General features: G+C 42.4%; 5 protein-coding genes across 5 annotated transcripts; 3 read left to right on the top strand and 2 right to left on the bottom strand.

Moving 5' to 3' along the window:
• Positions 1-418: 418 nt before the first annotated feature.
• On the top strand, positions 419-1,800 carry GLAREA_10919 (uncharacterized protein; the record flags this gene model as incomplete). Its single annotated transcript, XM_008079110.1, has 3 exons — positions 419-926; positions 982-1,666; positions 1,716-1,800. The coding sequence occupies 3 exons, from the start codon at positions 419-421 to the stop codon at positions 1,798-1,800; spliced, it is 1,278 nt and encodes a 425-aa protein (XP_008077301.1).
• An 821-nt stretch (positions 1,801-2,621) lies between these two features.
• GLAREA_10918 (uncharacterized protein) lies at positions 2,622-2,783 on the top strand (the record flags this gene model as incomplete). The annotated part of the gene is made up of 1 exon (XM_008079109.1): positions 2,622-2,783. One exon carries the CDS (start codon positions 2,622-2,624, stop codon positions 2,781-2,783), a length of 162 nt encoding a protein of 53 aa, XP_008077300.1.
• An 805-nt stretch (positions 2,784-3,588) lies between these two features.
• On the bottom strand, positions 3,589-4,654 carry GLAREA_10917 (FAH; the record flags this gene model as incomplete). Its single annotated transcript, XM_008079108.1, has 5 exons — positions 3,589-4,071; positions 4,123-4,187; positions 4,242-4,284; positions 4,339-4,416; positions 4,466-4,654. The coding sequence occupies 5 exons, from the start codon at positions 4,652-4,654 to the stop codon at positions 3,589-3,591; spliced, it is 858 nt and encodes a 285-aa protein (XP_008077299.1).
• A 1,592-nt stretch (positions 4,655-6,246) lies between these two features.
• Positions 6,247-6,837, bottom strand: GLAREA_10916 (Mss4-like protein; the record flags this gene model as incomplete). Its single annotated transcript, XM_008079107.1, has 2 exons — positions 6,247-6,654; positions 6,715-6,837. 2 exons carry the CDS (start codon positions 6,835-6,837, stop codon positions 6,247-6,249), a joined length of 531 nt encoding a protein of 176 aa, XP_008077298.1.
• A 428-nt stretch (positions 6,838-7,265) lies between these two features.
• GLAREA_10915 (uncharacterized protein) lies at positions 7,266-9,242 on the top strand (the record flags this gene model as incomplete). Its single annotated transcript, XM_008079106.1, has 1 exon — positions 7,266-9,242. The coding sequence occupies one exon, from the start codon at positions 7,266-7,268 to the stop codon at positions 9,240-9,242; it is 1,977 nt and encodes a 658-aa protein (XP_008077297.1).
• Positions 9,243-12,491: the final 3,249 nt, after the last annotated feature.

Here is a 12,491-nt window from a genome sequence, read left to right as displayed (position 1 = left end):
TTTCATAGGCGCTACTGTTCTGTTGGCAGAATGAAGCTGCTGCTAGCTGTGCTGTATTATGAGAGCGGGTGACCGAGAATCGGGTGGAGGCGATGCAAAAACACACAGAAATGTCGCTCCAGAGATCTTATTTGCTACTTCAGTCCACGAGATGTGGGAGGCTGCATGTCAGCCAACACATTCGATGCCTATTAGCTGTCGATGGAGTGTACAGACCAGCCAGTCGTACGTTATCTATCGCAAGGCAGATTTCGAGGCGGCTTACTATACCGCCAAACCAACCAGCTTTTAGCTCAGATTTTGCGTCTTCCGGCGATTTCGAAGCCTGCGCAGAATTTTTGAATCTTGATGTATTGAATCGAATGATACTTGGATTGGTTTTCATTTTGTTTCGCTTTGGCAGCGCTTATCAGTCAAGATGACACGCAATTCTCTGCAAGGCGATTCTGGCCCTGGTCTTGATCATACAAGAAGAAGCGAAGATAACTCTTCATTAGCAAGTCATTTAACAAATGATTCGGCGAGATCAAAAACGGCAGTTGATCCTGAGTCCCCTGGACGAAACCGTCTATTGCCAGGTCATCCACAGTACAACCCCATGAGCGACCCTGACAATTTTGAAGATGAACCAAAAAATCCAGTCCCTGGGTGGCCTCAAGTAGCCGAATTGATGTCCAATGTTCCAGACTTCGCATGTTTCAATCGGTTTAGCAATTTTCAAATCAAAAGCTTGCTGTACTACCAAGCGGAGTTGGAGATTTTGAAAGCAGAATTAAGGGAAGAGGAACTGGAAGATTATAGACGAGGAGCTGGGGATGCTCAAAAATATGCAAAGAGAGCTGACTGGCTGGTTCAATCAAAATACCAAGAGAACCACAGACAATGGGATGTGGTCGTAAGAATGAGGGCAGTGTTGAAAGAATATAGTGTGTACCTTTAACCTCCTATCAATACAACATTGCTAACTCTCCATGCTGATAGATGAGGCTCTTCTTCAATTTTCTCAAGTCTCAGCACTGCAACAACCAGACAATTATAACGTCGAGTCGCTCCGGACATGGCTGCGAAACAAAGACGCGGGCGACTTTTGCATTGGGGGTAGAAATGAACATCACACGTGGGGAGATCTTTATTCGACCGATCCACCTCCACCTTCACTTTCTCATCAATTCTGGCAGATGATTTGGCGATTCTTCTGGCACAGCAGTACATCCACTAAGAAGAATCTGGACCTCGCTTCTTGCGTGCCGCCACGGAAAATCGATGGATTTTCTCGCTGGGTTGTCATAGATTTCGTGCCATTTTGGCAGAATTTGAAAGATTATAGACGGGAGAAGCAAGCGAAGAAGACAAAGTCTAGCGATGATGCTGAAAAGGCATCCATTAAGTCTGGCTCATCGAAGACAAAAGTCAAACTGAAGACCCAGGCAGAACTGGAAGAAGAGACTCTGACATCGTATTCCGAAAATAACATATTGCGTGTCACCTCTTCAATCTCGACAATCGTAGCTTGCCTGTTACCAACGATTGCTATCACAGTCCTCTCCCAATTGCACGAAACAAGAGATTTATTGCTCTGTTTGGCAGGTTTTGCGACAGTCTTTGCTGTGGGTTTGATATTTTTAGGTACTGCGACCCGGGTAGAGATCTTTGGTGCAACCGCTGCGTAAGTAGTTCCAGTTTGACTCTTGTGATGCTCGCTAATAAGCTTTCAGATTTTCTGCTGTTATGGTAGTTTTCATTTCGGTTCCGATTGTAGTTGTTCCGCCTACAGGCGTTCCTTTCACGCCAGGCACATGAAATGTTGCTTGGGTCTTCAAAACGAAATGAAATTAAAAAGCGCATGTAATTACGATTTTAATTGATGAGACTTCGTGACTTTTGGAGCACTTTTTGAAGTATAAAAAGAGATCGCTGAGGGTTTCAATCGAGAATCTTTCTAGAGTGACATCTGTCCTCGTCCTGATTTTGAAGATGTAGCAAGGCTCGAAGAGCTGTCTTTAATATAATCTTAATATTCTAAGCCAAGATTTACCAACGAAGAGACTTGGATTTGTTTGATCCAGCTATTTGCCATGCCTTGGGTTCGTTGCTATGGGGAATCAATCTCTAGATTATCCATGAAAGGAGCGCTAAACGTTGAACAGACCAATGAAGAGGAATAATGCCTGTCCTATTGATAAGTCGTCTCTACACCTAAAGTCGATTGTTGGACCGAATTTGCAGAAAATCTGGTTATTTTAGACTCCAGAGTCATCCTTTGTTCCGGTCCAGTCGGAGAGCCAGAATTGTCCCACCGTCGACAAGTCAAGGGGAGCATCTGTACATCCTCAACAATGCGCCATCCGAGCTCCGTCAACCAAATCTTAAGGACAAACTGCGATTTTTACTATTAAGGACTCTTCTCCGCTGTCATGTTTGATGGCTCAGAAATACATTATCTGTTATTAAACTGATTGTTTAGCATACCTATCTAAACGCTTACAATCGATCCAAATATTTTCACCTAGAACTTAAATCCGTGCCTAACAGCTATGGTATACTGTACGGCTAATACTGCTTGGCCATTAACCATACCCTCTGCTGAAACGAAAGCACTTCTAGAAAACCTTTTCATAACCATGGACGACGATCAAGTGTCGGCAGGAGATACTTTGGCAGACGACATCTTCACCTCTAATGGTGTCTTGGAGAGTGTTCAGGGAAGTTACAATGGCTCTGAAGGCAAGCAGCCCCAATACACCAAACGAATTCTTTGGGCCGTCCCAGTCTCATTTACTTGACGTGTCAGATTTTGACGTGTTGTAGATATCCGAAAGTGTAGAGATCATGCCTGGAAAGCTGTCATTCAGCGGCGCCATAAAGTCCAAAGAGTTTATACCAATGATAGTCAGGCACTCGATTTTTTGCTCATCGGAAGCCTCGAGATGTTATTGAAAAATGGTAAACGCATCTGTGGTGAGTTCACGGCACGGGCTCTGTTTGCAGAAATAGAGCCTGGCACCCTGCGCGTAGTTCTGTATCAGGTTTGGGCTGTAAGAGATCTTCAATCCTCCTACGATCACATCTCTGACGACCTGGTGTTAGGATACTGCTCCTCTATTGCAGGCTTTGCAAACCCAATGAGAAAGTGATTAAGCCCTAGCAGAAAGCCGGTCACTCTCAAATAATATTCAATAAATTCTCTATTTAGTTCATAGGAATAGAACTAAGGTAATCTGTTTTGGCGATATGTCCCGCAATTAATGGGATGTGTTTTGATGCGATGTTCCGACGGCCACCCCAAATTATTGGCAAATCCTCAGCTACACTTTAATTACATTGCGTTATTGCGGAACTATTAACCGCTGCAACTGTCCCTCTGACTGAGAAATATGATAAAAGTGTTCAAATGCGGTATTCATTCTCTATGAGCATGTGTTACATGATCTCTACTTTGTCCTTTCGGAAACCTCTCTTGTAATTGTATTAGTAGGCTCTCTTGGTCACAGTCTATCAGGAGCACAAAAGTATCAGATCTCATCGTAACAAGATCTCAAACAGATATTGAAAGTCGCATTTGGAACAAACTGCAACATGCTTTTATAATCACTCAAATTTCATAACATTCGATATGCTGCCAATCTTTTCAACTTTCACGGTGACTACATCACCATCCTTTAACCACTGTGGCGGCTTCATGAAAGCTGCTACACGCGCCGGGGTGCCAGTCATGATGACTGTTCCTTTTCTCAGTGTCGCACCACGTGAAATGTGGCAGATGACCTTTCCCAATGTGAAGATATGGTCATCGGTTCTTGCATCCTGTCTAAGGTCTTCATTGACATATGTTTTGATTGCCAGCCCGTTGAAGTTCTCCTGAAAGGCTCTTGGGCTCAAGATCGTGGGTCCTATGGGCGCAAACTTGTCAAATGACTTTGATGGACCGTGTTGATTACCACAGCGTTCTGGCATTTGCCAATAACGCGAAGAGATATCATTGCCCGCGGTGTATCCTAAGATACAAGACAAAGCTGCTTCATCTGTGATGACATTTTTACAGTCTTTTCTGATGATTGCGCAGAGCTCAGCCTATTCGTTGTAAGAAATATTGGTTTCAAGCGGAAGAGTTTATAGATTCACCACATAGTCCATAAACTTGCAACTGGCATGGATTGGAATCGGTTCGTATGGACCACCAAGAGCATCTACAAAACACTTTAAAAAGGTTGCTTTTGGCGACAGCTAGAGACCTTTCTTACCTGGAGGTTTCGTGAAGATGGTTGGGAATTCATCTATGGGAAACTAGAGTGGTATGAACTACATTGAGAAGTCTTCGCTGTAAAGTGAAACACTTACCCCTGCCTCAAGAACATGCTTCCGATAATTCAAGCCTACACATTGAAAAATAGGCGTACATGGAATAGGACAAATAATCTAGATGTCTCTGGTCAAAGTAAGCTCAGACTAGACAGGCAAGGCTCACCTCGTCAATTTCCTCTTCGATGGAGCTCAATTGAAAGCCCGTATCCCATGGTAGTCCGCCGCCGAACACTTTGACTCGCATTCCCACAAGCGTTTCCTTTGACGCTGGACATTCCAGCCCAAGTTCACCATAGTAGATCTGTCCGGCAGTGTTCTTGAACCTGATGAGCCGGTCGAAGCGGGCTGCCATTGGGGAAATGGAATGTTTTCTTTTTTCTTGTGCAAAAGATCTTGCGGTGGTAAATCAAAATTAGTCCTTGGTATTGTAGAAGTACTGGAGGAGGGCTCGCGGAGAGTATTGTCAATAACTACAATTTTTAGTTCTAGCACGCTATTTTTGTGCAACTAGTAAAATTATGGCTTGACGAAGTCTGATGTTCAGCCCATTCATACACGGATACAGTACTATGTGGCCGGTCGGATCGATAGACTTCGCATCTTCTACGTCCCTTTGATGACCTCAATCAACAGATTCATGCCGGATTATCGTAGACTCTTCTTCCGCCGTCGAGTCGCGATGCCAGATTATCGGAATACGAGATGTAACATGGTACACTTCGGAGGTCCGTCGTTCCGAGCCTTTTATTTTATGTCCGAATCGCAGCTGGGCTATAAGCCTATATTCGCGCGGTTGACCCCGACGAAACGCATCACATTTGGGGCAACCCAGAAGAGCGGAATCTGCATTAGGCGTGGGATACCCTGCCAGATATGTCCCCATAAGTCCCCATTGTCAACTGGCCAAACCACCTCGCTACATGATCCACGGAAGAGCAGTCGATTTTTGATCGCGGAACAGCATTTGATAGGACAACCATACCCTAGAAGTTTCTCACGGCCTCGGAGAGCAAACTCACATCTCATCCGGCACTAGTGACCCTGAGTTGAGGACTCTGATTGCTATCTACTAAAGATTCGTACGCACCAATCTAACCCTACGTATATGTCAATCGTAGTTTTGGCCACACATCAATTGCGGTTGTCTTTCCGGGTGTAACAGCGACACATCTGAGCCGGAACCAACTTCGGAAGCGTTGTTGCAATTGATCCGAATTTATAAACATTTTATCGAAGAAACGGAAGACAAATAAACTAAAATATAACAAACTTACACTAGCCCGACGCTAAACATTTTAAGTATACTATATACCGCTCTTATTAAAGTCGTACTTCTCTTTTAACTTTCTAATATTTTCCTAGTTTAACATTTTAGGTTAAAACTACTAGAACCTAGAATAGAACTTAATCTAAGTATATCTTAATATCTTTAGAATTTTATAGCGAGTATATAATAAACCTAGATAGAACGTAAAAGAAGACCGCTTCTAAATTCGATTAAATCTTTACTATATTCTTCTGTCGAAAAATAGTCTAATTAGCTCCTAAGAAATCTCTACTATTGTCTTTTGTATTTAATCTAAGATTAGATTAAAGTTAGAATAGAGTCGTTTATTTTTATAACTATTACTTTTTGTTAATAATATTAAGTGTACGGGAAGTATAAACGGGCTCCGAAGAATCCCGAACTTGATCTCCATAACAATCGACCTAAGCTATTCTATACGAATTTACCGAAAATAGTAGATCATGATTTATTCATTCAACGGGAGAGGTTTTCTGATGTTTGGTATAAAGCTTTTTCCTGTCTTTATTTACAATTTTAATTCTCCCTTCTTAACGCAGACTAATCCTCTAATTGTCATCCAACCCCATCACTCGTGTCTGGTCCCCAGCCAGAGTACCCTGGGGGTACGACCCAGGTACGACCATGCCCGCGACCAGCTACACATCATTGGTCCCGAATCCCTTGAATGCCGTGATATTCTCTCCGGGCATACCAGGAAACCAGCTCACACGATCTTTGGTAAAATGTTCTACCGTCGGCCTCAATTTCGTCTCGTGTAGATTAAAATCGTCAACCGTACCCAGGCGTATGAAATTCATGCCCGGGAAGGCATCTCCAATGCGGTTCATGAGCGTGCCACACGTCTTGCAAAAGTAATTTGTCATCGCCTTGCCTGTGGTTGGTGTTTTTGCTTGACCGTATACTGATACGTTGTCGCGGCCGCGCACGTACTTGAGGTATGGATCTCGAATAGTGACATTTGATGCGAACATTGAGGCGGTGATCTTACGGCAATCGTAGCAGTTACAGACAAAGGCATTGACTAGGCCTGGACCTTGGGTAGGCTGGTTATGTTAGACTTGAGAAGGCAGATCAGGATGAAGTGATGATGACGGTGAACTTACAAAAACAAGCTGTACAGCACCGCAGAGACATGTTGCTGTGGCTTCATTCTCGCTGGACCAGCCATCCTCAGCAATCCCGGACAGGGGAATGAAGGGCTTTGATCTATCTGCAGTGGCTGCCATTGCGATATGATTTATATGGTGTTTTGAGATGATGTGATAAACTCTTAAAATATAAGGAATTCGGAGGCTGTTGCTTTTCTTTGAGAGCTGTATGTTGCTGTGAAAGTGGAGGAGATGTTAATGAAGATGAGATGGCTGGAGATACAGCCGTCTTGAGGGACTTTATATCTTTGTCCATAATGATCGCTTTCCTATATTCTGTCACTTGGTAATTCATTTTACTGTTGAATCAGTGCAAGATTTCTAATCATAGAGCGTGGGCCTGGAGTTCTGTCGATTTAACTGGCAGGCTTATGTAAGTATGCGCTTACGGGTTGCCAGAGTGCGGCGTATTCCAGGAGTACGACGCATTCCAAGAAAGCAAAAAAGCATGCCGCGCATTCCAAGACAACCCCACTTACCCAATTCCTAATGACACAACACCAAGTATGGCCAACGTGGACGAGTTATACTTCGAGCCAACTTTCAAGTTCCTTATCTGCAAACGACATGGCAGTGGCGTGCATCCGACAAAACAAGCGATCAAACGGCACTTGCGCAGCGAAGACCATCGTTGCGGGGGTGAAACCCTGAAACAAGCCATCTCGGCCTTTTCTAAGCTGTCTCTACGCTCTCTCAAAGAAACGCTCGAGGCCACGCCCGCTGTTGAGATACAGCCTATTTCCCCTCCTATCCGACACTTGAAAGTATGGAATGGCTGGAACTGTACAGCCTGCCGGGGTTATTTTCTATCAACAAGTCTCGAGCTTCTGCAACGTCATGCCGCCTCCCAACATGGGCGTCGGAGAGGCGAGCAGCCTTTGTGGGAAGCTTGCAAGTTACAGACATTTTTCAGCGAGACTAGAGATCGACGATACTTTCAGGTTGCAAGTGTACATGACTTCGCTGTTGAGGTTACTGGTGACGACCATGCTCATGGGAAGGATGAGTGCAAGTGTCACGAGGGGATCCAGACATGCAGATGCGACGACTTCGAAAACAATACTCTAGTTACTCGCTCGAGACCGTCTGGTTCCAATTCATCCACTCTCAGCTTCCGCAGCATGACTGATTCACCGACAATGGGCACAATTTATTTTCCCGTAGTACAGGGTTTTCCATTCCAGACCTTAAAAAGGTCATCCAGTCCTGTACGCTCATTGGAACCACATCATCCGTTGATCGAGTACGTTGCGAAGTATGTGCGGCTCCCGGTCCATCGTATTGATACTCTTCTCAAATCAGAAGCCTTTCTTTCCGCGGCATATCCTGTTTTTGACAGTAGCCATGTTGACTCGCCCCTCAATATGCGAGCTGTGTTTCCACAAAGCCAAGAAGAGCCGGTCTTCATCAACGCTCTTCTTTACGCGACTGTGCAGATCCTCAATCGCGGAAAGACGACCATGGAGGGGCTCTCACTTCAAGAAAAAACCCTCAAATTGTTGCAGGAGAAGCTCACCTCTCCGAATCAGACGCTTTCACCACCAGTGTTAGGAGCCATTATGATTCTGAAAGCCACGGCATACAAGACTGGAGATCGTTCTGGGCATATCGCCCACACTGCAGGGCTAATGAACGCACTCGAGATCTCTACCGTCAATGACATCGCACTGACACAAGCCGCCAGACGCGCAACTTTTTGGTTAAATCTCAGCGCCGCCTTGGTAATGGACTGTAAACGGGCCGAGCACATAGAGTTTCCTCAATTAGCAATACGGCAACGCCAAAACCTCCCCGACAGGAAAATGGAACCCCCGACTGGTTTTGCACGACACAAAGCTTCCCTTCCTGATGGCCTTTTGGGGTGCATTGTTGATACTGTTGAGCTCCAGTCCTTTCTTCAACTGGAAACCAGATCCTTATCGTCACTAAACACCACACAAGATCCGGTTGACCCATTGCAGGCATCGATTCAATCTCAACTGGCGGCTCTGGCTCATGCATGCGTGGATATTGGAGTTGTCGCTGAAGCTGTGAGGCTTGGTGTATTCATGTGTTACTATTGCATTTGGATGGAGACTTGGAATGACAGTCTGATTCAATGCAAGCTGGCAGCAAAGTTGCTTGACATACTAGAATCTACAGCTCTGTTCGGTCCTGAATATCCAGATAGTATATGGTTGCAGCATATGGACCTTCTGTTATGGCTTTTGCTCATTGGATCGAGTGTTGTAGAGTTGGACAATGGCCAAGTGGAAAATCTCAGACAGCGGCAAAACAGCTTGATCGACTCTGTTATTTCTGATTTCCGATTTCTAAAAACGAATCATTCATTAGATTTAAAGAGAGACCTTCAATATGGATTGAATGATTTCATATATAAGAACGGATGGCTTCAAAGGCGTTGGTTTATTAAAGACTGGTTCAAGCTGGAATTTTTAATCAATACTAGCGACAATGAGAGAACTTTTGAGAGTAGCGACTAAGTCTACTGGATTTGGCAACGTCAACCGCCAAAACTTAACATACCATGCAGCCATTGGGCTTGTGTGCTTCCCGACCGTTACCCACGTCGGCAGATGCTTCAGCAAAGAGACGGGCGGATCCAATGAAAAAGAGAAGGATCAAGAGACCTCACTAGCTGCCAGCAACTTTATTGCTTTTTTCCAACACCTTATCACTATACATGCCGCAACTTCGAAAAGTATATACGTAGATCGACAGAAGGACGTTATTTATTGTTCCTTAAGCGGGCTTCTCGATTTAACTAACATTTACTCTTTTTTCAAGACACAACTTGGGGAGATAAGATATAGATGTTTCCTATGGCAAGACAAATATTTGTATCGAGGCGTGTAGGTAATTACAGGCCTAAGATTTTTAAACCAAGGATATAAACATGGCTGATATATAAGGAAGCTGTGAATGATATTAGAAGGGTTAAATGCCAGCCTCAGAATGCTCCCCACCCTTAAATCAGGTTGAACCAGCCGCTGCTCACGTCTAAACCTCTGAAACAGAAGCCGCGGACAGTAAAGTTGGATGTAGCTATAGTGATAATATAGAGCTAAGTACGTACGCTTCATCTGACCAAAAAATCGAGCGGCTTTAGCTCATGGGAGAGCGCCAGACGGAGGTCAAACTTTGGTACAACCAACTATCTATGTTAAGGAACTGTGTTCGATCCATCCAAGCCGCAATGACTGCGAGCTGAAGTATACCTTGGCTAATTTGAGAACACAAATAATTGCTTCTTTTTCTTTTTGGCAATTTCAGAGGGTTTGAATTCGCGACTGACGGATACTTTGGCGCCAGCATCCAATTTCCCGACAGGATCGGAGATAATACACGGATCATGCTGTCCACCCTCTGGAATTCGATTGGCATAGACAAATCATGACGGCCGAAAAGACAGATACCTTTAGGTGGCGCCATCGCAGAAGCCATGATCCCGCTCTGTGTCTGATTCAGCGACTTCATCCATCCATGAGCCGCCAGCCCCCTAAAGTTGAGAAGAGTTCACATTAGCAGTTCGGCAGCCTTTTCTGCGGTTGTCTCGTTGGTTATGACATCATCGTTGGAGGATGTGGATCGTAGTTCTTTTACTGCAGCCAGAAGAATCAGAAACTTACTGCCATAAATCGAGTTTGTTTAATTTCAATCTGGAAGCTGAAGTCGTGAGGTGAGAAAAATGGTGGGGGACCACATGCGAAGCGATCTGGAACATTAGAGACTAGCGACAAGTCGAGGTGCGCGGCACAATACGCGGACGACAATACTTATACACTGGTGAAATCGTCTCAGGATTTTGAGATGTGAAAAGGTGATACACCTGGCAGACAATAAGCAACTTCATCCAATCTTTACTTACCTAGCATTTCTTGGTCGACTTAATACGTCTTTTGGGATGCTGGATACGCAAAGATGTTCCTGAGCGGATCCCAATATTTGACTTACACTATGCTCTAGAGAAGACTCAACTTAAGAATCTCTTGTAAAGTATTGGGGGCAAAGCATCTGACAGATAGTGAAGCCAGCCCTGTTTACACGTAGATAAATGTGACAAAAAAGAGAGCTTTGGTAAACCGAAACCGATTCGGAAATTGTCGATGGTACTGCGACAACGAAGTAATATACAGATGCTGCACAGATAGTGGACGTCCTACGTTAATTTGAATGCTGACAAAAAGCCTCCATGAACACAAATCAAGCGCAATTTATACTCAAGTCCATTGACCGAAAACCAGGTGTTTAGACGTTAAAACAACCAGTATGTTGTGGTACTGCCTCGAAGACTTCTCGTATAATGCCACGCTAGTGAGAAATACTCTAGTGATGAGCATAAATGGAAATCCCGAGGAGCTGTAAGTCGAAGATCATTCAACCGTGAGGAGCGAGTGTTTTCCCCGCGAAGACGCTTTTACAATCACGACAGCGCCATTTAATGCCGTCGTCTCTGGTATTAATCTCGCCGCAAGCTGCTTTATTGCATACATACAGGTATACTCTACGTTTTTAAAATTGCTCGAGCAAAGCAATAGTACTAAAGACCTGTGGCGATGTGCTTAATCAATAGGCAACGAGCTAGTTTAGCTTAAAATAATTACGCTATAAAGTAGGAAGTTGGAAATTAACTTATAATTCGTACTTCGCTACAAGGTATAAGTACTAGATTTAATAAGATCGTTCTGTCGCTACTAGTAAAACTTAATAGTAGATAATAATATTCTTCGTCTATATTATATGTAAAACTTATACTATCTACTCTATATCTAGTAAACTTAGAACTCTCTTAAGGTTCTAAGTTATCTTAAAGTACTTAGAACTCTCGATTTCTACTATAGAACACTATACTAATAATTTTATATAAGATACTATAGCTAAAGTACTATCTATAGAACTAAAAATTACCTAATTCGGTTAAGTATAGCTCGAGTTATAAGGGTTTTAAGTTAGAGCTTAGCCGGAGCCTATAACTCTAGAGTTAGGCCTTAGAGTTATAAAGAATACTTAATAATAATCTCTATAGTAGAGCTAGAGAGACGTATAGAGGCTTATTTTAAAGCTAAAAAGTAGAACTATAAGATTATAAAATAATATTTAAGGTTATATATATATTTACTTCTAGTAAAGTAAAAAGTCTATAGAGATAAAGATAACTAATAACTCTTTAACTAAGAGCTTTCTAAGTCGATTTTTATAGCTTATATTAGTCTACTATATAGAGATATACTATAAAAAAAATTATAGCCTAGTTAGACTAGTAGTCTATACGTTTAGCGGCGGCTTTATAGCTAGATAGCTTCAGGTTAATATTATAACTCTACTAAAACTCTATTAACTAAAGTCTTAATTAATACTAAAAATAAATAGATATAACTTAGTATTATATTAAATATATACTATATCTACCTAGAAACTAACTTATAGTTATATATAACTTATTTATATTAAGTTATTATATATTTATAATATTACTTATAAATAGTTTAGGTTTATATATATAATCTATATACTACTATAGTATAGAAACTATACTATTACCTTTAATAATAACTTATAACTCTATTAATTAAAATTTATTATCTTTTAATATAAATATTTATTTAGTATTAGATTAATATTATATTAATCTATTATTATATATAAGTAAAGGTACTTAAGCTAAAATATCTTCTTAATATAGATACTAACTACTACTAAATAATTTAGGTCTATATAGATAACATAAGTTA

This window comes from Glarea lozoyensis (genome assembly GCF_000409485.1).
Source record: "Glarea lozoyensis ATCC 20868 chromosome Unknown GLAREA11, whole genome shotgun sequence".
Taxonomy (NCBI): domain Eukaryota; kingdom Fungi; phylum Ascomycota; class Leotiomycetes; order Helotiales; family Helotiaceae; genus Glarea; species Glarea lozoyensis.
Note: the sequence above shows the minus strand (reverse complement) of the source record. Positions and strands in the feature narration are given on the sequence as shown.